Below are 27,261 nucleotides of genomic sequence, written 5' to 3'. Positions count from 1 at the left end.
GCAGGGGGAGATAAAAGTATTGGAAGGATGACTGAGTTAATACAAAGCCTGAGGCCATGCCTGGATGAAAGGCTTTTTCCTCCTTTCCAAAAAGAGGTAACCTTTCCATGAGCAAAATTCTTGGTATGATAGAAGTTGCACCGTTTCATGAGGGTTCTAAAATAGCCACTGGTTTCCTTGTTGCAGAAGCCACTTGTCAAGTGTTAATCAGCTATCTTAGGTGTCGATTTTCATGCCCAGATAGGTAGAGAGCATGAAAAAGAAAATGAGTAAATGTGTTCCTTTTTAAGGTGAGGGTGATGCAAATGTCCTAGACAGACTTTGACAATAGAAGGTTATTAACAAAAATGGGCAGTTGTCAGTCTTAAAGAATCAAAGAGGACATTTGAGGCGGAGCTGTGTGGAGGGTAAATTGGACCCTTTGCAGCAGCAGCAGCAGCAGCTTAGCACATACCTCCTGTTTGTGAAAGGCCAAGCAACACACTGAATGCACACAGAAATCTATTGCAAGGGCAGAAGTGGACCTGGCCCCCAGACTGGCGTATTTAGCTTCAGTACTTCTTTGCTGCTTAATCAGGTTGCAGTAATATAATCAAAATGGGCAGCCAGCCTATGAAGAGGAGAAAAGAAACAGAAAAGTAAAGGGCAATCTTACTTGATTTCAGATTGGCTCTTCTCTTCTCCCTCCTTGACACTTTTAGATGGCTATTATGCCAAAAGCAGCAGATGTAAAATTAGATATCATTATGTCCTCTTGGGAGCAGCTGATGAGTGTATTAATCTTCCCCACTTCAGAGGAAGGTGCTGTTTGGAGTGAGTTGGGCTTTCTTCCAAGCCAGATATGATGGCTGGCTGGAAGGGGCTGCTTCTCATTTGACACTGAACACCAGCACAATGGTGTTGGTCTCTTTGGGTTGTGGGCCCTGGTGGATACTGGTTTAATCACCTTCACTTGGTGGTCACTCTATTCTGCACATTTTAATTGAATAGGTCTCAGGTTGTACTTTTGCATTCTGTTTCTATTCTTTACAACATCTTCCTGTATGCTCATGTATATTGAAACCTTTCTTCTGAAGATAACCCTTCATGCATCTGATGGAGCAGACTCTAGTCCACAAAACTATAAGCCAAAACAAAGGTTTTTTTATCTTTAATGTATCACAAGACTGGATGATTATCATTGTTATTATTAGTGTCATTATTTTGATTAAAAAATGCACACAAACATCTCTGATCCTGCCGATGTGCGCAAACCCACCCCATATAGGCTGCCCATGCCAGCAGTGCTGTTCTAAACTAAAAAAAAACTTTGCTCCTCACCCCCCAAAGTTCAACAATTCTGCTAAAAAAAATGCAACAACTTTTCTGTCTGGATTTTCACTTTCTGAAATATAGCAACCCTAACCACATATGAATCAGAAGACTCTTCTCTCCATTGACTCAATCTCTTCAAGTGATAGCTAAAACATGCTTATATGTTTTTATAGTGTCACAGGATGGCTTTGTTATAGTTAATCTGTTGAAGAGAGTCAGGAGCTTCTGAGGAAGGAGCCCCATAACATGTTATCTTCAGTACATCTTTGAGGTCTTCTTTGATTCCTTTTCCCCCCTTCCAGGCATTGACCAGACCTCCAGGACTTCTTTGCTTCAGCAGAGCTGCTGTTTCAGACTATGCCTTGGCCCTCTTGATCAGCAAAGTTGGCCCTTTCCCCCTCAAAGTCACATTTTACCTTCTCCTGTAGAAGATTACAACATTGATTCTGGAACTGTGACACATTCTTTATACAATACAGGTATTATTTCATGTTTGCAAAGCTCCATACTGGATCCTTCTGCACCCATGTCAAGTGATGGATCCAGAGTTCTCCTGTTCTTTTTTCTGCCCCTTTGATTGTGAACAGGCTCTTCTGTAACCACTAGATGGCAAACTGGTTACTCATTAAATTCTTCCGCTAAGACACATATGCAAACTATTTCAAGAGTTGCTTGGACAATATCCATTGCAGTTGCTGATCACAGCAGATGGCTGACATCCATTGTGCTGTTAGGATTATGTTTAGATGTACTAAATCAGAAGTGTGCATTGGCGTTACTGTGAGCGCTGAGGTCTAAGCTTGACACTAACTCCCTGGGATTGGCTTCCTAGAATTAAAGAAATCCAGCACGACTTAAACGGAAAAGATGTAAAATCGCTTTCCAACTTTTTACTGGGCAGTTGCAGATTCTAAATGCGGAGCTGCTTAATCAAGAAGGTGCTAAGCATTCACAGCCTCCTTTTGGAATCATGCAAAAGTCTTTAATGAGGCTAAGTTTGGAGCCAGCCTCCTTTGAATTTAGTGCAGAAACTGATTTTTTCAGCGCTAGGATTCAGGCTTAAAGCTTGTGATATAATAGTAAGAACAGAGACTATTTTTCTGTCGCCTGAGTTGACCATGGCTGGTATGAAGAGAAAGCTTTCGAAAAGAGCGTTTCTTGTTGCTTTGTAGCCTCACACAACCGGCCTATAAGAACGTAATAAATAATAACAGTAGTAGTAGTAGTAGTAGTAATAATAATAATAATAATAATGATAATAATAATAATAATAATTTTACAGGTTAAGAAGTAGTCCTTGGGCTCGTTGTTCATCCCATAGATACTATTTACTCCAGAAAGCAAAAGCCACAGTAATGGTAGCAGGGAGATCTGTAGGACTAGAAAAAGGATTCTGAAGAACACCACCACCACCAGCCCCACCAGCAATAACAAGATCCCAGGGGAGAAGACTTTTTATAAATGCCTGCAGTCTCCCCAGTACTTTCAACAGCTGCTGGCTCTGAAAGTTCCAGGCACTGGAGGCTGTTGATGGCACCTTCCCAAAGCTACAGAAAGTTCTGCTGAACTGGGGGAGGCACCATCTTTCAGGAGAGCAGATCGAGAAGCTATGTGATAGCCTAGTTTGGCACCATCAGCAGACCTTGCTGTTCGCAAGGACAGTTCTTTCATTGTGAGGGCAAATAACATCTGTTAATATATCTGATTTTGCTATTATGATATAGACACAGGAAAAGAGAGAGAAGCTCTGTCTCTCGCACAGTGGCAGAGTTTTGTTTTTTTCTAAAACATTCCCCCGCCTCGTTTTCTTGTTGCCTTTCTTTTATTTTTGAAATAAGTTTTATTAGATTTTACAAGTGTAAAATACCGAATACATATTCATATTTAGAGATCCCTCTGAATCTCCAGATTTCCCACCCCTCACATCCTATTGTCAACATTTTCAACTGCATATTATTTCATCCATATTTATATCTCTCCATATTGTCCATAGTATTTGTTTCATTACAAGTATTATTAGAATCCTGCTAATGTTTTCATTTGCTTACAGTGGTCTCCTAAATAAATTATAAATCTTTCCAATTCTTTCTTGAAGTTTTTGTCTTCTTGGTTCTCAAATATTTTCATACTGCCTTTCTGAAAACCATCAAGGGGGGTCCATCATGTAAGAATAAAAATAAATAACAAAACAACTACAGTTTGCACGCTCTCCTAACATTGTATTTACAGCTCCTACAAAGTATCCCATCCCCACTTTTTCCATGTTGTTTGTTGACTGCTTTTAGAAAGAGAATATTGCATGGATTGAGCTGGTTCTGGTCCATCAAGGTAATTCTGAGGTCCTAGCATTTACCATATTTTTTGCTCTATAAGACTCATTTTTTCCCTCCTAAAAAGTAAGGGGAAATGTGTGTGCGTCTTATGAAGCGAATGCAGGCTGCCAAGCTATCCAAGAAGCCAGAACAGCAAGAGGGATCGCTGCTTTCACTGCGCAGCGATCCCTCTTGCTGTTCTGGCTTCTGAGATTCAGAATTATTTTTTTCTTGTTTTCCTCCTCCAAAAACTAGGTGCGTCTTGTGGTCTGGTGCATCTTATAGAGCGAAAAATACGGTCGTTTTTTCACAATCTACGCTTGACTCTCCTTCTGCCCTGCACACCTCTTGTTTGACTTGTTCACACATTACAGTGAACATAGGTACAAGCTGCCTACACATGCACAAGTGTTTGTGTGTATGAGTGTACACGTGTTAATTTGTAAGCTCATCTACACAGACTGTACACCTGTTGCACATTACATGTGGGTAACTACAAGTGTGCAGCTCACCCATGAGTGTACGCAGATTGTACACTCATTGAATGTAGCCTATCTCAGAGAGACCATACAATTTAGTGTTTTAACTGGATGGGCACTTGGGATTTTTTAACTGCAGTGGTTCCACTCCAAATGATTTGTCTAATATTTACAGAAATATAACCACAGTTGAGCTCCTTGTGACAGAGACCAGCTTGTGAAGAGAATGCTATGGCAGCTCTTACATGGGACAGCTATTCCTGTGGCCCTCCAAATATTGCCGCACTACAACTCCCATAATCCCCCTGCCCATTCGCCATGCTGATGGGAGTGGCAGGCCAGCAAATTTGGAAGGGTCCCAACCTAAAGTGTCAACTCCATGTAAAAGGTTAAGGGCCCCTGGACGGTTAAGCCAGTCAAAGGCAACTATGGGGTTGCGGCGCTCATCTCGCTTTCAGGCTGAGGGAGCCAGCGTTTGTCCACGGACAGCTTTCTGGGTCATGTGGCCAGCATGACTAAACCGCTTCTGGAGCCACAGAACACCATGACGGAAGCCAGAGAGCCTGGAAATGCCATTTATTTCACAGTGGTATCTATTTATCTACTTGCACTGGCGTGCTTTCGAACTGCTAGGTTGGCAGGAGCTGGGACACAGCAACGGGAGCTCACCCCTTCACTGGGATTCGAACCACCAACCTTCTGATCAGAAAGCCCAAGAGGCTCAGTGGTTTAGACCACAGTGTCTTAAAAAAAAAAATATTAACCGACCAATCAAATCAAATCAAATCACATCACATAAATTCCGAATTACAAAGCCGAATTATTTTTGTTGAGGGGACCCATATTTCAAGATCCGAAGGGGGATTCCGATCATCTTCTTGCTACTGCGTTCATATCCAAATCAGTCCAAATAAAGTTCATAATTCTATCCAGTCTTATCTTGCTGTTTCCACATCTCATCTTGTTCGTATATTTTTTCTTTTTTCTTTAAGATCTCTTCTGATAATCTCCTTAAGCAGAAAAACACCAATTATATTCTGTGTGGATTTTTCCGTTTGTCCAATCCTCATATCAAGATGGTTTCCATATATCATCACTTTCATAAATAACATCACTCTTTCCATCATTAATCTCAGGATCTGTCGTTCTTAAGTCCCACTGAGGAGTCTCACCCATAATATAAAAACAGCTCTTTTCCTCCTCCCAGACTCAAGTCCTGCGACAGAGCTTGCCAATATAACGACGGTATTTTTAACTGCGTCATTCCAGAGCTCTTAAACCTTCCACGCTCTTCTTAAAACATGCTTTGGTCAGAAAATTTATCTCCACACAGTTGTAAATCAACAGCTTAAGTCATTAAAACGGCATTTCTGACTTGTGAGGGGGGGGATTCTTGTTTAATCACATAGAGGAAAGAAAGGAAAGTTTTTCCCCCTTCCCCCATCCAGTCCCTTTGCCATACCGAGTCTTGGCATATCTTCTCATGATTGATTCTTGTTCCTCCGACTCGTCTTGTTTATCAGAGAACTCTTCAGTTAGCAGTCTTTACTCTCCCTCCTTCCTTGAAAGGTTTAGACCACAGTGTCACCCATGTCCATGTACCAACTCCATGTAGGCTGTCCTGCTTGGTAATACTGACACATCCTTCTTTTAAATGATGCTTCTTCCTTTCCACCCAGTATGGGATTTGAATAGGCTTTTCTACATAATGCAGAAGCTGTAGGTCGCAGGGCTAAATGCATTTGTTTCCATCCACCCTTGTCTTTGGTGGCAATGAGGTTATGATGACTTCATTCAACGAGATCTGTTTCATGTCTTTATAAGAAAGGCAGGCACAGCTGGCTTAGCCATAGATCTTTCAAAATATTGTGTGCGGTTCACAGCCAAGGTTAACTGTAATGCTTCTAATTGAGTCTTAGACTGCTCAGAGAACTGAATACAGCCTTGCCACTGCCTGTTTATGAGTAAGAAAACATAGGAGAAATATTTCTTCCGAGAAATTGCTTGTGGGTACCAGGACAGGCACCAAAAATGCTATCCTGGTATGAATTCACAACAAAGGACCTGAATCTTGTCCAGACCAAGGAAAACTGACAGACCTGTGCTGTTTCAGGGCCAGACTACTGTTGGTTACAAATCTCTGCCCATATTTAATTGGGTCTCAAAGACCTGAAAGTTTCAACTCGCTTTACACTGGTCTACATTTCATGAACTGTAGTTTTAACTGTCCCTGGTATTTTTTTGGTTTGCACTGAAGTGGGGCATGGTATGCTACTTATTTCATTAATTGCATTTTGTATTTGTTGCTGCTTTATGGCTTTTTACTAGAAAGGTTAAAAAAAGAAAATATTTCAAGTTAATCAATTTTACACCTGCCTGGTGTAAGGCAAGGCCTTCTCATGAAGATCAAAAAGTTACACTTTCTTTGCCCTGTGTGAAGAACCAGTTTTCTGATGCAGCACAAACAATCTGACAGCCTGCACAAACAATCTGATAGCCTGGCTTCAAAATGTTGTAAAGTAGGGTTGCCATAGTGCAAGACGTAAAAATCCGAAAAGTCATTAAGGGTTTTTTTGGAGCCCAGATCGCTCAAGCCAGAGCTGAACCAGATGGGGTCATGAAGAGTCAGACATGACTAAACGACTAAACAACAACAACAACAACAACCATTTCAAAATGTGTCCTTGCCAAAGTAGCACACAAAATATAATAAAAACATATAATAAAAACCAGTTAGAGCAATGAAAACAAAATAGCAATGTAATCACTTCATTTTAAGCTATCCCTCCAACTAAGAGATCTAAATCTGCCAATAAAAAACTGGGGGGGAAATAATTTCACAATTCACAAGTACTGAAAAACATGCTGCAATAATAATAATAATAATAATAATAATAATAATAATAATAATAATAATAATAATTCAATGTGTCATTTTACCACTCCAGGCCAATGTAGTAACAGAAGAGTTAGGCCTGTCCAGCAACCACAGATCAACATAATCTTTGCCCAGACTGGAAAGTCAATTACATGGTGGGTGGGAGTTGCTGCACTGACATTGTGCTTTGGAGAGCACCCAACCACCCTATAAGCAAGGTCATTTTAAAAAAAAAAAGTTTATTCAGGGAGGGAGGGGCAGGAGACCTGGCACTCAGGCCCCCTGACCCACCCCCTAACAATGCCCCTGTTTGTAAACCAGGCTTTGCCAAAGAGAACTGCATTTCATAAAGCCGTCTTCTTAGCCAACTCTCTCTGTCATCTAAGCCAACCGAAATCTCAAAGCAGAGAGGAATAAATCGAGCACACACAGCCTTGGTTTGTGTCATCACTTCCAACTCTTTTCTTAATCAGTACCTTCCAATTGGCTGGACTTCTCTCCCTCGCCCTTTTGCAATTGGCTGCTGTCTGGCCTAAAGACTTTTTAATAAAGTATGTAATTCAAGACTGCTCACCTGTAAAGCGAGGTTTGCAAATGCTTCATTGCAAATGCGTCGCAGCATCTTCTGCCCATGGTGTGAGCAAGGTCCCTTCCAGTGCTTCAAGGGCTCTTGTGTTCAGTTCGAAGCAGAAAGATGGACAGCAGCTTCCCCACTTCCTTGCTGGTGGTGGCAGGGCTACTGAGACTGGCTGGTGAGTAAGAGTGGTGGAGAAATTTGTTTTAATAAGAACCTTCAAAATTTGCAACATCTCCAAATTTGCCAATGCACTTCCGCAACCAAGGAATGCATACGAAAATGTGTAGGTTAGCACATGAAATTAGAAGAAATTACAAAAATGTTTCTCATTAAGGAAAGCATTGCTTGCAAAGCATATACTAGGTAAAAATACATACTGAAATGTGCATGTTAGTGGACATGCAGAAAAACACGTGCAGATTTTAATGCAGTTTTCTTGTTAAAAGTTACAAACTGTTGTAGAAATGGGGAGAACTGAACTCAAGATTGGAAAAAAGAAACAGAGAAACTGAAATGAACATACTTGTCCATGCCTCACTTCTTGTTTCTCTGTAGGCTTATTTCAGCTACATAACTGTCACAACTCAGCGCTTGAATTTGCTATTATTATATACAATATGATATTCATCCATTCAGCCATCTGTGGAGTGTTCATTTGCCTTGTGTGTTTGCAATTAGCAGATGCAGTGCTAATTTTCTCCAACAGTTTTCTGCCCTCTTGACTTGAACTCCTGATCTTGATCTCCGCTGTAGCATGTTCTCTGTGTCCCACAGGGTGAGACAGCTAGCAGATTTGCTGATCTCAGAAGTCACCGCTTGAACACTGTTTACATTTTTGCAAAGTGCACATATTCCACTTGTCCCTGCTAACGGCATACACCTGGATTTCTGGGAGCACAAATGTGAAGCCTTGGCAAAATGCACTGATGCGCTTTTTCGCGCAGCAGAGTTTAACCTTCTAATCACGAGGCTCAATGAAGACCTTGGGGATGTCAACAGCTGCTACAGTAGCAGATGTGTGATACGGGGGGGGGGGGAGAGGTGGTTAAAAAGATGGTCCAGAAATTTAAAATAATGCTTGATTTTGATTTGGAGATCTCAGGGGGATAGGTATCACTTTATGTGTGGTTTGTTTTGGACTTGGCTGATGAAACAAAGCAGCTGTAAGCCAACTTTATGTTCCCACTTAAACCAGACTTACAGCCACTTTGGGCCTCTGACATTGTGCATTGACATTTATGAGGATTTACTGGGGTAGTTTTTATCAAGATCAATTTTGAGTGAAGGAACCTGTCATTCAGTTGTGTGCTACTACTGGGGAAATATTACTGGGATTGTTGTGATGATCATTTAGGGCCCTGCCAATTGGAGAGTTTTATTAACAAGACTCAGTTTGGCACCAGTTGCTTACATAAGAATATGTTAAATTCATTGGGTGTGGGTAGGTTCATCAATGGCTGTTTTAACATAGCCATTCATTCCAGCTGCCTCTATTTACCCGCAATCTATGTTTTCTGGTCCCTGCCTCTGGTGAAACACAGCCTGAGTTTTCTCCCCAGTTTTTCCTTTAGGGGATGCCTTGTTAAAAATGTGAGCTACATTTACTAGGTTTGGCAATCTTCAGAGGTTACCTGCCACACAGCGGCGTAGCGTGAGTTGTCAGCACCCGGGGCAACGCAAGTAATTTGCGCCCCCTAACCCGGGGCAAGGCAAGTAATTTGCGCCCCCCAACCCCTAACCTGCGAGTTGCCGCGCAAACAACGCTGCTTGCCCGGAGGAGGATGGAGGCAGAAGCAGCCGCCGCCTGTGGCTGGGCCGAGGGGATGGCGGCGGCGGCAGGGTGCAGAGGCTGCCCGTGCCCGGCCAGGCGTCGGTGGCGGCGTCGGCGCTGCTGCAGCGGCTGCTCCTCCTGCGAGCAGTGAGCGGAGCGCAGCCACAGCGACGGCGGGGGGCGCGTGTGCTAGGGCGCAAGGCTGGCGGTGGCAGCGGGGAGCCCGGCGGAGGAAGGAACTTGTCCCTTCCCTCTGGACTCGCGCCCCCCCCAGATGTTGCGCCCGGTGCGGTCGGCACCCCTGGCACCCCCCACGCTACGCCACTGCTGCCACACACACTTACACACCAGGATCTCTAAACATATAATCTTAGAGTGAGTGACAAATGGATACATCATTTTTATTTATTTAAAGTATTTCAGCTTGAATTTATAATATTGCATAATCCAACAATACAATACAATACAATACAATACAATACAATACAATACAATACAATACAATACAATACAATACAATACAATACAATGAAGTCACACAATTCATATAAAATATCAGTTGTATGTTCCATTGGTCCAATCATGCGAAGAATAAAAAGAATGCACCTATTGTGATATACATATGTATAGGTGCATAAGAAAATGAGACAAAATGGATAACAACAAAGACAATGATGGATGCATCTTCTCTCATGCACATCCATGCACAGGAATGTGCATGAACACTAAAGCCTTTGTGGGTTGCCATTTGTTATCCAGCTGATCAGGTTCTGGGTCCTGGAGGGAAGAGGGGAGGGTGCTGATGGTCTGTCCAAGTGGGACAGAAGCAGTTGGGTGATCCAAAAGAGGGCAGGGGAGCAGAGCCATTATTACAGCTGATAGAGGTTTAAAAACTGCTTTTTCTTTGCCCCCCGACTGATTATAGCAAACAAATGCAACAAACTGCTTTAACACACCGCACTTCTTCTTTTAAACAAAATTAGTTGGTGGGATTGCAGCTTGCACCTTCTCCTGGAGTTTCTTTGAAATGTAAAGGCAAGCAGGGAGGGCTAGAGATAAATTGCTTGGACTCAGGAGCAAGTCTGAGTCTGGAGGCCTGGGATTGGCCCTCAAGAGTCAGTTGATCGGATGCCCAGGCAGGCTGATGCTGCAGCCTAGATGGCACTCTCCAAGCACAGGGTTTGGTGTTTCCTGGTTTGCAGAGAAGGAACAAAGCAGTGGTGTCACTGGAGCCCAGCCACAGACGGCATTGGCTCTGATGCTCCTCTGGGTGCCTTACAAGAAGTGTAAATTCAGCCTGGAAGTCAGAGACTGTGTTTGTTTGTTGGTTTGTTTAGAACATGTATAAACAGCTTGGTCAAAAAGTTATCCAAGTGGAATTGGGGGCAAAACACAGCTAAAATCCACTGTCCGTTTGCATCCACCATGTGTATGGATACTCTGATCTACACACCAGCAAATTAAAAAAAAGTAGAATATAAATATTCAATACTAAAACTGTGCTGCACTAAAGGAAACTAAATCACCCTGAAATTTCAGCCCTCCCTAGTTGCCTTTACATTTCAAAGAAACTCCAGGAGAAGCTGCAAGCTGCAATCCCACCAGTTTAATTTGTTTTGAAGAAGAAGTGCAGCAGACTCATCTCTACAGAGGACAGAGGTTTAAAAACTGCTTTTTCTGTTCCCCAGACTGATTATAGCAAACAAATGCAACAAACTGCTTTAACACACTGCCTTTTTCTTCCTCTTTTGGTATGATTTTTAAAGGGTTTTTAGGTGCCTCCAAGAGTGAACTTTGGTCCAGTCCCTCTGCAGACAGAAGCTTTCTTGGTGACGGCCTGGTGACAGCCAAGATTTCAAGGACTGAAGATGACACAGAAAAAGTGACACTTCGGTTTGACAGCTTGACATCAGACCTTGCTAATCAGGATGTTTCTCACTTTCATGAAGTCAGTGGAACGGCGGTGGAAGGAACCTCAGAAGATGGAGGCCAGACACTTCCTGTTCTTGTTAGAAAGCCTGCAAGCCTGAAACAGTTCTTGGATGGAGCTGTTTTGGATCCCCAAATCAAAGCTCCCATCACCAGCCAGTCCTTGTTTACCACAGGCATGCCAAAGTCAAAAGCAACATCCTTCAGTCCCCTGCTGGAACGGCTGGTAACACCCCTGTCTAGGGAAGAAGGAAAAGCGGAGTCGACATCTCAGGAGCTCAGCATGACTCTGAAGCAGCCTGCCTCCAACTCCAGCAAGGTAGTAGCAATGGGTGTGATTGCAACTGTGCTGCCTGATTCAGAGCCCTCAGGAAGTGCTGGGCAGAGGGTAGAGTTGTCTATCAACCCTTCTGTAGTGGCAGCCACTACCTTTGCTTTCAATGAGAACAGAACAGACACTGAAGGATACCCTGCAGAAACCATGCAGACCCCTGCCAAGAAAGGGATGGATAAATTGTTAACATTGATCCCCAAAGCTAGCCAATGGACCCAAGCTGAGCATCAACAAACCCAGTTGGATATGAGAACTTCAGTTGTTGGCAGCACTCCAGATCTCCTGGAGCAGACACAGAGTCCATCCCTTAAGGGGAGCTCCACAGTTCTCTTCCATCAGTCTTTTTCAGAAGAGAAAATGACAATCATTCCCAGGACAGAGTTGATGCAGCCTTCCTCCTCGGCTTCCTCTCCATATAGAGAGATGGTGTTGGAAGATGAAACCACTGAGTTTAGAATGGCTGAAAACCCTGCACGTCTAACTGCTTCTCAAAGTAACACCCTCTCTTCCTCATTGTTGTTGACTCCAAACACCCTCTCTTCAGAATCCCCACCACACTCTGCCAGGCCAAGGAACACCAGCCAAAGTGTTCTGCCCAAACTTCTCTTTGTGCCCCAGTTTTCCTTATTCAGTAAATCAGGAACATCTGATGAATCAGAGGAGCATCTTCAAGACGGCTTAATTTTGCACCATGAGACTGATCATCAGACAGCCACCCAGACTTCCCATGTCAGGCTTTCTCAAGCTGTTGGTGAGCCAAGAAGAACGCAGGCTGCCCCTAGTCTGCAAGAAACCACTCTTGAGGGCTGGCCAAAGTCATCTATCCCACTCCACTCCACTGCACAACCACTGGACATTCCTTTCCTGGTTGATGAAAAGCCACAGGTAAGCATGCTTGGCATGCCTCAGCTAGCCCACCCAACAGCAGCTCGTTTTGGACCTACAATGTCAAGCATGGGTATCTCTTCCACTGTTGCATCGCCATCAGACACTGTGTCTGCCCCTGTTGGTTACATTATGCAAGGCACATCCAAATCTCAACTGCCCAACACGTTTTCGACAGTCTATGGAGAGCGACCATCTCCCAGTGCTCTTGTTCCATCTCTTAGTGAGTCAGAATCATTGGCTACATCTGCTCTCACCAAGCCAGAGACTCATGGCACCCATGATGGGCAAAAGAGACCTGTTTCACTTGTTTCTCCTTCTTCTGCTGAACATGAGTCAGAACCATCAACTGTGGCTTCGGCTTCTGCCTTTCCACATGCTGGATTTAGCACATCAGTTGTGGCAGATTCTTCCCAATCTGAGCCCAGGCAGTCAGTGTTGCCAACTCTTGTACCCAGTGAATCACAGAGAACAGCGTCAGGCGCATCTGTGCCGTTCCAAGCTCAGCAGCAACTGCTAGGCAACTTTGCTTCTACTCATACTAGAGCAACAGCTTCAGGGTCACATGTTCCTTTTCGTGTTGAACCAAATGTGTCAGGCACATCTGCTGCTGGCCTGAATGTCCAAGGCACCACTTTCCTTGGCCATAGCTCTCAAAAACTGTCACCAGACACGTCTGTCTCTTTTTACACTAAGGCACCCTCCCTGCCTGCCCAATCATTGCAACCACAGAGCATCCATCCTCATGCTAGTGGTGAGCTGCAAATGGGTATCTCAGGCACGAATGTGCCATCACATGCCAAGTCGCAAATGCCTGCCTCTTTTATTGATGAGTCCCATCTTTCGGTCACATCTGCCCGTGTTGAGCCAGTGACAAATGAGGCATCATTGGAACAAGGATTGCCAGTCTCTGTTGATGCCAAACCACAGATAGCAGAGTCTTCTGCCTCTTCTCCCACTGAGTCGCAATTGCTAGTGGTGTCTGCCCATGCCCCCATAGAACATGAGTTCTTGGATGCCTTGGGAAAATTACGGGGCCTACCCCAAAATGAGAGTTACCCACCAAAACCACGTTCCTCTACCCCAGCCCAGCACCCTTCACTTGAAATGACCTTCCTTGGCCATCTCAAGTCAAGACTATCCAATGCCTCTGCCTTTGGCCATGCTTTATCTCTGTTAACAGAAGCACCAGCCTCTACAGGTGCTGAAACCCAGATGCCAAGTGGACTCACATTTGTTCATCCTGGTTTGCAACTTCAAGCTGCACCTGGTCTTCCCATGACTCCTCACACTGCTGAGAAAGTGAGTGAAGGAAAACACTCTCCACAAACCAGCCTTCCAACACCTCAGTCTGGCACTCAAGGGACAACTGTGCAGGATGTTTCTATCCCTGTCTCCTCAAGAAGTCCTCCTAGTTCAGATGGTCCACCTTCCCCTATCAGCCACCAAACCAAAACAAACATTCCCCTTCCACTGGCTCACAAGGTGGAGGAAAACATCACCAGCCTGAGGACAACACCAATGCTGGTGGTGGCTGGTGCTCAAGATCTCATGCAAAGCTCCTTGGGGTTCTTTCAACACCTCAGGCGGCCAGATATTGGAAGTCTTGACTCTTTTGCCTCTAGTGGCATCCTGGGAATGTCTCCCTCCCTTCAGTATTTGTCCCACTTGGTCCAGAATGCTGAAAACATGGTGTGCCTACAGCCTATGCGAAACACCACCCCAACTTTGGGAGAACCAATTGCTAGTGGGCAGGAAATGCTGGTTCTGACTTCTGCCCTTGGCTTCTCCCATCCAGGGGTTTCGAGTCTGATACAAATGAGTCCATCCAGTGTCATTCTGGTTAAACCTGTGTTTGTCTTCTTACCACCAGAGGCACCTAAAGGTCATGTGCTACTTCCTACTGAGGAAGAAGTGGGCCATGATGCTAGTCTTGCATTCACCAGCAAGGATGCTCTAGCTTTGGTTACTCCTGGTAGTATCCAGGAGCGATTGGTGGGAATTGGTCCTCTTGTGTCCACCCTTAGACACTCCTCAAGGGCAAAAACTCATTCTCCTAATTTGATGGATCATCTAGTCATTTCTGGGCCAGCCTCCAGTGCTTCCCCAAAGCATATAGGAGTCAGTCTGGTGAGATCCAACACTTCAACAGCCAATCCATTCCTCTATGGGTTGAGGGATCATAGCACTAGGACAAAGCATGGACTGACCACAGACCACAATGAAGACTTTCAGTTGTCTGCTGGAAGGCTGGAAGAGGACAATCCAGTTTCATTATCTGCTGGAGTGCTTGTGAAGAACCATATCGCAGCTGCTCCACCAGTAATGGTGCCTATCCAGCAACAACCCAAAGCATTATCACTCACAACTGAACTGTTGAGCACCCTTGACAAGGCTTCCTCTCGGTCCTCCTTGACAGAACCCTCTGCCTCTCAGATGCCAACAAGCTCCCTTCAGGCTGCAAGTAACCCCCCACTGCTGAGCTCAACAGCAATGCTTCACACTGAAGAGCATCCATATGGTTCAGTGAGCCCCATTACCCACATCAGTAAGAACTCTGAAGAGTCCTTGAGTGCATCTTCAGCTAGGAACACGAAACTGCCATTAGAAGTGGGGCAACATCTTGCACCTTCAAGCTCAGCATCACGCGGCTCCTTAATCAATGAACACTTTGGAAAGACTCCTTCTAAAGTTCATTATGTACCCAACGCGGTGTCAACTTTTCCAACGTCCTCAACTGGAAAAGAGCACAAAGAAGCTGCAGCCTTAAATAACCCCTATGCAGAAGCATTTCTTGTGGCAAATGAAACATCTTCCTATCATACGAACACTACCTTCCACAAGCCTTCTGATTCCCATCACATCCCATCCAAGGCCCCCAGGACAGATGAGAGCCTGGAGACACCATCTTTGTCTTCTCTGTTCTCAGCAGATGCTCTGATGCAAATGACTCTGCCTGGAAAGCATCCTGAGGACATCCTGAATCATCAGACACATTCTAGACCATCTGCCGATGTTCCTTCCCAGGTAACAACACATTCCTATTCTGCCAAATTGGTTACGGAATACAATCCAACCACTGTAACGCTCAGGGGAAGGGCCTCTCTTGCAAGTGCAGCAGAACAGCTGGAACCAATGCTGAGTGCGGTAGAAACCAAGACTTTGACAGATATTGAAACTTACAAGCAAACCAAAGCAACTAGCTTGATATCAACCATGCCTGGCACAGATTCTGGGCATTCATCTGCTTCACTGGTTGCCACAGATTTCAGATTAACCTCCTCCTCCCCATCATCATCATCATCATCATCATCATCATCATCGTCATCATCATCATACTATGCTGCAGGATCTGCAGATCATCAAAAGGAGGTCCATAAGTCACCTCTGCACCCTGTCCATTCATTTGCCCCAAATTCTACTCTTAAAGATGTGACTCCGTCACTTGTGGGTGAAGAAGCACTGATTTTGGAAACACTGCAGACCGACTCCTACAGGCTACAGCCTAGTGTAAGTGGAACAACTGAAATGGTAGTTTCCTCACCATCAGCAAGCAAGGGCAGGTTTCTTAAACACAGGAGAAACAAGAATGCTGGGACTGGAGATCAGTTCCTGGTTGCATCTCACTTGCAACCTCAGCCAGCAAGTTTAGAAGCTGACTACCCTGAAAGGCCCAGGTTGGCAGGTGATGAACAGGGACAGGAGGAGGAGGCTGCTTCTTCCTTGCCAATCTCCTCAGTGTTTTCTACAGCTCTTAATGCACCAGCATTTCTAATGACCACCTTATTTCCCAGCAGTGCTGCTGATGGACTTGTTGGTAGTCTTCTAAACCAGGCATCCCATTTGCAAAGTCTTCCACCGGGCATCTCTGAGATATTCCTAAGTTCTGCAGCTCAAGTCCAACTGACCCTGGGGAGCCTTTCAGATACACCTGGTATGAAGGCTGGTGGAGACTTTTCTGCAGATGCTACCAGCACCAGTAGAGGATTTAATTCACACACCTCTGAAGAGCAAGTTCCCATCACAAGTGATTCTACTGGAGGAGGAGGAAGAGAAGACTCAGTAGCTGATTTGCCACCATGGGACCCCAATTCGACTCTGTCAGATTGGACAGCCCACCACCAGAGAGTGATGCGCTCAGATGATGTTTTCATGGATGGGTAACTATTTGGAGCTGGGGCTATTGGAAGCCTTCCCCTTCCTCCAAATATTTATGGACTGCAGCCATTGTAGTCCAGAACATTTAGTAGTCCATGGGACTTGTAGTCTAGAACATTTAGAGGGCACCAAGGTGGGTAAGGATAGCCTCAAGTGAGAGGCAGTCATTTCAATGCTGTAGGACATGCAAAATTAAGATTATTTATGAATCGGGACAGCTTTCTGTTAAATGAGCTGTTCGGTGCTTAAGATCAGGAACTGAGGCCTTGCTTTGGATGGCCTCACTTGTGGAAGCAAGGTGAGTAGTGACTGGGCAGGGGGCCTTGCTTAGCGAATACTGCCTCTAGACAAGGCATCTACAAGCTCCCTTCAGATATCATAAACTGCAAAGAACCCCCCACTGCTCCAGTGAGGGTTTAAAACCATTCTACACAGGGATGTGGGTGCCGCTGTGGTCTAAACCACTGAGCCTCTTGGGCTTGCCGGTCAGAAGGTCGGCGGTTCGAATCCCCACGACAGAGTGAGCTCCCGTTGCTCTGTCCCAGCTCCTGCCAACCTAGCAGTTCGAAAGCACACCAGTGCAAGTAGATAAATAGGTATGGCTGTGGCAGGAAAGTAAACAGCATTTCCGTGTGCTCTGGTTTCTGTCATGGTGTTCCATTGCGCCAGAAGCGGTTTAGTCTTGCTGGCCACATGACCCAGAAAGCTGTCTGTGAACAAATGCTGGCTCCCTCGGCCTGAAAGCGAGATGAGCGTCACAACCCCATAGTCGCCTTTGACTGGATGTAACCATCCAGGGGTCCTTTACCTTTTTTTACCTTACTTTTTATAACTATTCAAATGATGGATCTTCAACTGCCAGGACTGCAGTTTATTTGATTTTCACAATATACTGATAGCTTTTCTGTTTCATTCCTGAGACCTCCCCACACCCCAAATGGCCGTAATAGCAGAATTTTACAAGTGGCAACTGCAACAAAATGTGGCAGTGTGTCCTCCTCACCCATTAACAGGATGCCTCTGTTCAAAGTGCCAGACAACCATGTCCTCGGGGTTATTTCATTCCATCCTCACTTGATTTTCTATTTTCTTTTCCATGTCCAACATTCCTCGGCGATTGAGCATATTCGCTTCTCATTAGCCCCCACCCACCCGTCGTGCTTCCTTAGATTATTTTTTCATTTAAGATTATTGTTTTTGCTCTTTTTATTTATTTATTCATTTTGCAAAGTGGATGTTGTAATACTGAGCTATGCTCTTTCCCCAGATATTTCCTCCTCCCCCTTCATATGCAAATAACCTGATTTTTTATTATTATTAACAGCCTAACCAAGGAGTGGTAACTAACAATGTTCTGCCGCCGTTTTCAGTTTACAAAAGCAGAGTGTTGATGCAGTTGGGCTGTGGAGGTGTATTCACTTTTGCAATTCTTTTGGGTGGTTTTTTTTTTTTGTCCTTTTGAAATTCAGCAGGGAGATTGAATATCTGTGGTTGCTCATAATAAATTAGGGCATCTTTCAGAGCCTCATGGAAAGACCAGCAGATTTATTGTTCCATCAACTTTCATGGACTAACATCCCCTTTATCAGATGCAGGAAAGATTGTTGTTACTTCGGAGGCATATATGTATTATATAGTGAGATGTTAAAGGAAACCAATTGGGCTTTGGAAGGGATATTTGTAGTTTAGCCTCCATTTGGGGGGATAATCCCCACCTCCTTCCCCACTCGCACTCCCTCTCTCTTTCTCTCCACTCAGCTTTGCGGTTGTGTCTGACGATGCCTGTGGCTCTGGCAACTACACTGTGGAGATGAGCCTACAGACTGTAGCCATGGGCAAGACTCCATTTCTCCCTAACAATTTCCTGGCCCAGATCGTTCTGCAGGACAACAGAAGCCACCTGACTCTGAGCGTCAAGTCGTGCTGCGTTACTCCCACCGCGAGGCCTGTGGGTCCAGAGGCTGCCTGCTGCCTTTTCCCCAGGTCAGGTGGGGAAGCAACTTGAGGCTGAAGGATGTTTGGTGTGAGGCGGGAAATGGATGCTCCAGAACCTACCTTTGTCTGGGGCATCAGGGACTGTAGAAAGGGATGCTGTCTGTTGTCTTGGTGGTGGGGGGGAGTGCATGGATTTGGCTTTAGATATTCAGGATGTAATTGACAGCCATATAGGGATGCGGGTGGCGCTGTGGTCTAAACCACTGAGCCTCTTGGGCTTGCCGGTCAGAAGGTCGGCGGTTCAAATCCCCGCGACGGGTGAGCTCTGTCCCAGCTTCTGCCAACTTAGCAGTTCGAAAGCTCGCCAGTGCAAGTAGATAAATAGGTACCACTGCAGTGGGAAGGTAAACAATGTTTCCATGTGCTCTGGTTTCTGTCATGGTGTTCCGTTGTGCCAGAAGTGGTTTGTCATGCTGGCCACATGACCTGGAAAGCTGTCTGTGGACAAACATCGGATTTCTTGGCCTGAAAGTAAGATGAGCACGGCAACCCGATAGTTGCCTTTGACTGGACTTTACTGTCCAGGGGCCCTTTACCTTTACCTGGACAGCCATATCTGAGTTCAGGAGGGCATTGTTCCCATGCCAAATTGGTTAGAGGCCCAGGGGGAGGACTTTTCACTTTTCCCTGTTTATGCTTGGCCTGGCCTGATTATTGCACCAACACCACCACAAACACATTAGAAAAGCTCTGCAGGATCAGAAAGAAAATGAAAAGACTCCTCAAACCCAATTTCATGTTTCTGACAGTGGCCAGACGGACGCTTCTGGGAAAAGGGAACAAGATGGACTTTCATTTATTTATTACATTTATGAGACGCCGTATAAAATTAAATCCTGTGAGAGTTGTACAAGCGCCACTTTAGCTAATGGGGCCTCCTGCTGCTGCCACGCCGCTGGAGCACAATTTCTGTTCTTATCCTGAAGCAAAGTTTTTAACCTGAAGCACTATTTCTATGTTAGCGGAGTCTGTAACCTGAAGCGTATGTAACCTGAATCGTATGTAACCTGAGGTACCACTGTACTGTTCTGAAGGTTCCCCAGGCACACATATCCCTAGCCAATTCAGGGGACACACAGGACACGCTGGGAACGCCCTATTACGCTAATGGAAGTCCTTGCATGGGTTTCCGTTAGGATGACTTGTTACTGTAGTCGAATCTGCTCCAGAGGAGGTTAAGGGGTGATATGATAGCCATGTTCAAATATATAAAAGGATGTCACATAGAGGAGGGAGAAAGGTTGTTTTCTGCTGCTCCAGAGAAGCGGACACGGAGCAATGGATCCAAACTACAAGAAAGAAGATTCCACCTAAACATTAGGAAGAACTTCCTGACAGTAAGAGCTGTTCGACAGTGGAATTTGCTGCCAAGGAGTGTGGTGTAGTCTCCTTCTTTGGAGGTCTTTAAGCAGAGGCTTGACAACCATATGTCAGGAGTGCTCTGATGGTGTTTCCTGCTTGGCAGGGGGTTGGACTCGATGGCCCTCGTGGTTTCTTCCAACTCTATGATTCTATGATTCTAGGGATATTATGGTGAACAGCAAGAGTGGGAAAATTGGTGGTGGAGTCAAAAGTTGCAGAATGGATCGACCGTGCAATCCAGAAGTAAGTCCTGTTGAAATTAATGGGCCTTACTCCCAGGTAAGAGGGGTTGGGCTTGCAACATTAGGCTGTTATCTACATCCTTTAGTGCAACAGCCGTGAAATTCTCAGCCTCTTCCAACAGCTGATTTGTCTGCTGCAACCCTAACAGCTTATTCAGAACCTGTGCCAACTGTTAGCAAGAACCTCCCCGCCCCCCAATCCATAGGTGGCAAATGGTCATTTTGGCTGTTCGCCTGTATCTTTGTGCCAGATGCAAATCCATTTGCCCTTGGCCTCGACTACATGAGGACAAATTCATTAATTCATGGTGACTTTCCTTCACTGTCATTATCTGTATGTGAAGGCTTAGGGGTGGCTTGCCAGCAGGAAGGATCGCTTCTGCCATGTTGTCAGCCGAAAGAGGATCAAGGGAATCAGAGAACCCACACAACATCTGGATGAGTCGGCTTAGCAAAATCACCTTGACTTTTTTTTTTTTAAAGGAGGGATTTCTCCAGCCCTGGGCAAACACTCTATTCCATAATGCAATAAGACCCCATTGGCAGTGACCCCACTGACTGCTGAAAGAGCATGGCTGTTCAGATCCGGCCAGGTGCCACATCAGCAAATTGTAGGAATATCACAAGTTACAAACTCAGAACCAACCATCTATGTAATCCAGACAGCTGTCAAAGGTATAAGGTAAAGGTAAAGGGACCCCTGACCATTAGGTCCAGTCGTGGCCGACTCTGGGGTTGCTCGCTTTATTGGCCGAGGGAGCCGGTGTACAGCTTCCGGGTCATGTGGCCAGCATGACTAAGCCGCTTCTGGTGAACCAGAGCAGCGCACGGAAACGCCGTTTGCCTTCCTGCCGGAGTGGTACCTATTTATCTACTTGCACTTTGAGGTGCTTTCGAACTGCTAGGTTGGCAGGAGCAGGGACCAAGGAATGGGAGCTGACCCTGTCGTGGGGATTCGAACCACTGACCTTCTTATCAGCAACTCCTAGGCTCTGTGGTTTAACCCACAGCGCCACCCGCGAATATGGGGTTTTCATTCCTCAGCTAATAACAGATATTGAGAGGTTTGTCATCCGAAAATATATCTCATTCTCCCACCACCACCTTTAAATTCAGCAGCATCTGTGCCCATCACAGCATGTCCATCGTTTGAATTCCTTGTTCAGTTAAGGATTCTCAGCACTTTGTGAATTTCCAATCTGCTGATTTGGTACATATTGAGCCGCTATGCAGGTGATTCTCTCTCTCTCTCTCTCTCTCTCTCTCTCTCTCTCTCTCTCTCCCAACTAGATCACTGAAGGAATGTGCACATATTCAAGTGCTCCAGAACAGCAAATCCCAAACAGCCAACTTCACCATCCAACTTTTTCAGATGGTGAGCCACACTGTGGCTTATCTGCACTGTGAACTCAGTGTCTGCCTGAGTGACGACGCTGGATGCGAACAGGTGAGCTCCATTAGAAGACAGAGGACCAAAGGGTGCCGCTAGAGTCTTTCAAGAGGTGTAAGGGTAGAAAATAGAAGCAGTGGCGTAGCGTGGGGAGTGCAGGGGGGGCCCGGCCGCACCGGGCGCAACATCTGGGGGTTAGGGGGCGCAAATCCACGGGTTAGGGGGCGCAAATCCATGGGTTAGGGGGCGCAAATTACTTGCCTTGCCCCGGGTGCTGACAACCCACGCTAGGCCACTGAATAGAAGCACTGTGTAATTTACTCCTCTTTTAGTTTGTTGGCAAGGGTGCAAGCTAAGGCATCTATCTGAGCTGAGCTGAGCTGCCTTAGTAGCAGCTCAGGTTTAGCAAATATTCTCTAAGCAGCTGATGTCTACGCAGTTGTTATGCTACCTAGCAGCCGAGTTTTAGCAATGATCGTTTTAAACAATTAAGAAAAAAAGGTGCTGAGATTCTGTAAGCAGGCGTGTGAGTGTGTGTGTGAAGAAGCTAGCCTACTGTACAAAGGTAACATTTGCATTTTCTGCTTCACTCACTTCCGGCCCTCACCTCACCCCCCCCCCTGACATGTGACCCTGGGGAGGTTGCCCAGAAAAGAACAGGGTACCTCTGAGCATATCCAGAATGCCTCTCCTTCCAAAAGTGCCTGCAGGATTTGGGGAACAAAGGGAAGACACTTTTAGACATGACATCCAAACCAAATTATCAGGCGGTAATTACCCCCCTGACTTATTTTCTTGCTTTATTTAATGTGTTATGTTTCTCCCCTTCCTCTCTTCTCCAATTGCTGTTCTGTAACCAACTCCTGCCACAGACTGCCATTCTAGAAACCAAAAAAGCTGTGGATAAAAATAAAGCCTTTTGCTGAACCTTGCATCTCTGCAGAGGAGAATTTAGGGGAGCATGACCAGTTTGGTCACCCAGGGTGTGGACTCTTGGGGGGAGCCAATTCTTAGGAGTCGTGGGGGCTTCAGCTCCCCACAATAAAATATTTGAGGGGGCTGGGTCCCCACAAAGATAATGGACATTCCCATTCAAATAGTGTGTCTGTGCACTACGTCATGTGATCAACTATGTGCGGCAGGGCTTACCTGGACCCCTACAATATTTTATTCAGGGCTGCAGGGGAAGCCACAACTATTATTTAGAATGTAGCTTGAGAGGCGGGGGGTGCTGAATTATGGCATTGCACAGGGCACTGCTGAAATATGAGGCCCCAAGGTCCCCTACTGCACTCTGAGCCTTAATGGTGGTTCTTTCCCTTTTCCAATTTGTGTGGGTGTTTTAATGTTGTGCTTTCAAGGGATAAATAATGTGATAATAATAAACTGAGCTGCAGCCTCCACGTTGAATAATCCTTCCATTTCCTTCCCAGAGCTGCTTAAGTACCCTCTCCAAGTCAAGCAGCAGGGACAGTTACCAAACCCGCCACAACATAATCTCCTTCGGACCGGTTCCAAAGACCCAGGTAGAGTTTACACCTGGACCAGTTACAGGTGTGTGTGTGTGTGTGTGTGTGTGACCTGTGTTCTTCATTCTTCCCCTTGCCTCAAGGTTTCCAGGTAGCAACTAGAGAATTGCACAAGTCTAGCAGCTAGAGCCTTCTGCTGCCAAGGTGTTTTGGACCACAACTTCCATCACAGCCCTAGTCAGCACATCCCTTTGCTGCTGGGACATATCATAGAATTACAGAGTTGGAAGGGACATGAGGATCATTTAGTCCAACCCTCTGCAATGCAGGAATCTTTAGCCCAACGTGGGGCTTGAACCCACAACCCTGAGATTGTGAGTCTTATGCTCTACTGGCTGAGCTATCCAACTGGTGGTCTGATGGGAGTTGCAGTCCAACATACCTGGTGAGCATCAAGTTGAGGAAGGCTGAATATGCTCCTGCCAACCTAGCAGTTCGAAAGCACATCAAGTGCAAGTAGATAAATAGGTACCACTCTGGTGGAAAGGTAAATGGTGTTTCCGTGTGCTGCTCTGGTTCGCCAGAAGTGGCTTAGTCATGCTGGCCACATGACCCGGAAGCTGTACACTGGCTCCCTCGGCCAATAAAGCGAGATGAGCGCCCCAACCCCAGAGTCGGCCACGACTGGACCTAATGGTCAGGGGTCCCTTTACCTTTACCTTATACCTGGTGAGCACCAAGTTGAGGAAGGCCGAATTTGCTCCTTGGATCTGGGTAACGGATTTAAGTCTAACTTCTGCCATCAGTTTGGTGGATAACTTTGGGCAAATAATTCTCCCACAGTTGCCTACCTGTGAAACTCTTGCAGGATTGCTGGGATGTGCAGAGAGATGTGCAATGCATTCTTGAAGCAGGAGAGAGAAAAGACATTCCCTATAAATGATAAATATGAGCAGTATACTAGCTGCTGGCTTTTCCTAGGGTTGCAACAAGGTCATCAGAAAAGGAGTGCTTGAAGGGACATCATCACAGGTTGAGAAGCGGGGATTAGAATTAGGTTTGCTTATCCAGCTAATCCCCTCACCTTTGCACTCCTGCTGTGGGCGAAAGCAAAGGACAGACAGCCTTAGGCTGGGTTCTTTTGTTCCAGCTCCACATTTCTTATGGCTTGATCCCATGCATATTTCAGCAAAAGTGAGCCCTGCAGGATTTGAGTTCTACTATCTTGGGGATGATGGGTCTGATTTCTAAGCATGGCCTTCTCTTCTGCCAGCATTCAAGGATTGACACGCACACAAATGAGTGAACGTTGGGGGGGGGGGAGGACATTCATTCACAAACACATGCACACTAACCCCACACACTCAGGGGTGGCTGGTGCCCATTAGGAGTGGTGGGGTAGAGAGCAATGTTCTTGATCCCTCTTGATCCTTTTCTGCTGCAGAATATTTTTTACATGCCGCCACAATTTCTGAGTGGCAAGCTCAGGGTTTGGTTTCCTTGGAATGAAGGTCAGCAGAGAATATGGTGTCTTTGGGATACAGTCGTACCTCGGAAGTTGAACGGAATCCGTTCCAGAAGTCCGTTCGACTTCCAAAATGTTTGGAAACTTCTGCAGGAAGCTCCTGAAGCCAATTGGAAAATGTGGAAGCCCCGTCGGATGTTCGGCTTCCAAAAGAACGTTTGCAAACTGGAGCACTCAATTCTGGATTTTGGGAGCCAAAACATTCGAGGTGCAAGGCGTTCGTCAGCCAAGGTACGACTGTACAGTGGTACGTCGGGTTAAGAACTTAATTCATTCTGGAGGTCCGTTCTTAACCTGAAACAGTTCTTAACCTGAAGCACCACTTTAGCTAATGGGGCCTCCCACTGCTGCCACACTATTGGTGTGCGATTTCTTTTCTCATCCTGAAACAAAGTTCTTAACCCGAGGCACTATTTCTGGGTTAGCGGAGTCTGTAACCTGAAGTGTCTGTAACCTGAAGCATCTGTAACCCGAGGTACCACTGTATATGGTTTTATTTACACATGTATGTCACCTGAGCATAGGTTGGAGGTGCTCACAGCAACAACACCCCAACAGATCTTGCTTGCCCCCAGGTTCCCAGGGGAGCCGCTGCACAGAGCAAAACATGCCTCAGTGTCTCCATCTTACACTCACCAACTCTATTGTTTTCCTATGTTGCAGCTCAGTGAGGGCGGTGGGGGAAAGCCAGCCCATTAGGCTGGAGAGCACCATTGCTGTTGTTGCAGCTCTTGCAACATCTTTGAGATGCTGATGAAGGCAAAATGGCCATTACCTTAACACAGGGACTGATTGGGCAGGTTCTGCAGCCTCTTCAACTAGATTCTAACTCTTACTGGATTGTAGGCCTGGAAGGGATTCAAGGATATCATCCAGGCTGACCCCACAAAACCCATAAATATCTCCTCGTGCTGGCCAAGTGTCCAGGATTTCAGCTTCTCCATCACATGGGCTCATGGATTGCCACTGCCAGTCCTGCATCTTGGGTTGGACATTTGCACAGTGCCGGTGGCACTTTGTTCTCACCTGTGGGGAATTTTAAATTTACATGTCTGCAATACTGGGGACACCTAGGAAAGAATTACTACCACGTTGCAACATTGGCCAATCCCACCCAACTCTCATTCCATTTATCTTTCCAGGATCTGACATGACCATGATGCTCCCTGCTCTTCTAGGCTTATCGACTGGCATTGTTGTCTTAACGTCTGTCGTCGTACTTCTCTGGTTGTATCGGAAGCGCCAAATCAAAATGGCAGCAGCCTTGGAGCCCCAAAGAATGGAAGCTCCTTGAAGCCCGCAGTGCTAGCTGCTGCCAGTAGCTATGCCATGATTCGATGCTGCTGCCGCTGCCGCCAGTGTAAATTGGGAACACACTGCTGCTTGCTTTTTAAGTCTCTGCTTCTCTCTCTCCCTTCCTTCTTCATGAGAGAACCTAAGAACTGCAGACGTGTCACTGGAGTGGGCGGCACATTCTGAAAGAGAGAAAAGGCTTGGCTTGAAAAGGTTTTGATGGGCTAATGGACCCCATGTGAGTTGTGTCTCCACCGTGGAGACTGGAAGTTCAGAAGCCAAGGTTGCGAAGAAAGAGGGGCCCTTCTTTAGAGCCTAGTTGGCAGCGTTAATCCTAAATAATTTGGGAGTAGAAATTCCCAAGAGTTGACATGGGTCAGGAATCTTCCTCCTGAAAGGAGATTGTTGGGTTTCACGGTTATTATCTCCTGGGATTTAAGTGCCGTATCCCTGTTTTTTCCATGCTCTACTGTGTTAGCAATATTTGCTGCAGCATTGCAACTACTGGCTTAGCGTTCAGACGATACTGGTCAGGCACCTTGGCTTGCATTCATGTGGAAGGAATTTGTCCAAGTCAAGAAAGAGGTCACAGATCTGAAGGGAGGGGGAGGGAAATGAAAGGATAAGCAAACAGGTCCTTTGCGATCCATGGAAGTTAGAAGAGCTGAACCGAGACTTCTCCCTGGATAGTTCCCTGTTTATCAGCAGCGGTGCTGTCTAGACAGGACTAGGGGGGCAGCAGTAGTCCAGGGCTGGTGGGTTCCCCAACTGCAGCTGGGCTGACGTGCCTAATTTTAAAGGAAGTAAAGTATTGCATATTGACCAGGGGTGGGAATAAGACCACTCAAGTTCAGAGTTTAAAGTTTCTTAACTGCACCTCTGCTGTTGATTCTTTAGAAATCCTTTAGCTGCTGTAAAAATGACTAGTGGGTTCCTTGCATCTCTCCCACTACCCTGCCTTCCCAGTCATTTGCTTTCTGAATGTGATTAATCATAGTGCCTTGATAGCTTGTGCATCAGTTTTTAGGGTTCCTTTGTCCTTCACCTCATCCACCTAGCCAGGCTGCTTAATCTGTTGACATAGAGAAAACTATGATTCCCAACTGATTTGGAGATTTGTGCTCCTTTGGCACTGACATCACAATGCCTGTTGATTCATTTTTCAGTTTGGTATTCTGCGCTCTAACATCATTTTGGGCTTTTTCTCTGCCTTGAAGGAAAAGGAGTATGATATTGTGAAGTGGGATTTGGGGCCAAGTTTGGGCAGATGGTTACTTCAAGCTGAAGTTCTAGTCACTAAACTTGACTGACTTGATTCATAGAACCTGCTTTCTGTACTAGACCCTGA

At 45.8% G+C, this 27,261-nt stretch overlaps 1 protein-coding gene and 1 long non-coding RNA gene across 2 annotated transcripts in view; one reads left to right on the top strand and one right to left on the bottom strand.

The window, feature by feature from the left end:
• The window catches only part of LOC310696120, a 493,645-nt gene that overhangs the window by 338,078 nt on the left and 128,306 nt on the right, over nucleotides 1-27,261 (bottom strand). The window lies entirely within an intron of this gene.
• On the top strand, nucleotides 11-27,250 carry LOC310696036 (uromodulin-like). The gene is made up of 5 exons (XM_083481160.1): nucleotides 11-96; nucleotides 18,396-18,620; nucleotides 21,527-21,683; nucleotides 23,060-23,180; nucleotides 25,763-27,250. Exons 1-5 carry the CDS (start codon nucleotides 65-67, stop codon nucleotides 25,912-25,914), a joined length of 687 nt encoding a protein of 228 aa, XP_083337286.1. The 5' UTR covers nucleotides 11-64; the 3' UTR covers nucleotides 25,915-27,250.

Source organism: Podarcis liolepis, assembly GCF_965112155.1.
Source record: "Podarcis liolepis genome assembly, chromosome: 16".
NCBI classification, from domain to species: Eukaryota; Metazoa; Chordata; class Lepidosauria; order Squamata; family Lacertidae; genus Podarcis; species Podarcis liolepis.
This window is presented reverse-complemented; position numbering and strand designations above follow the sequence as displayed.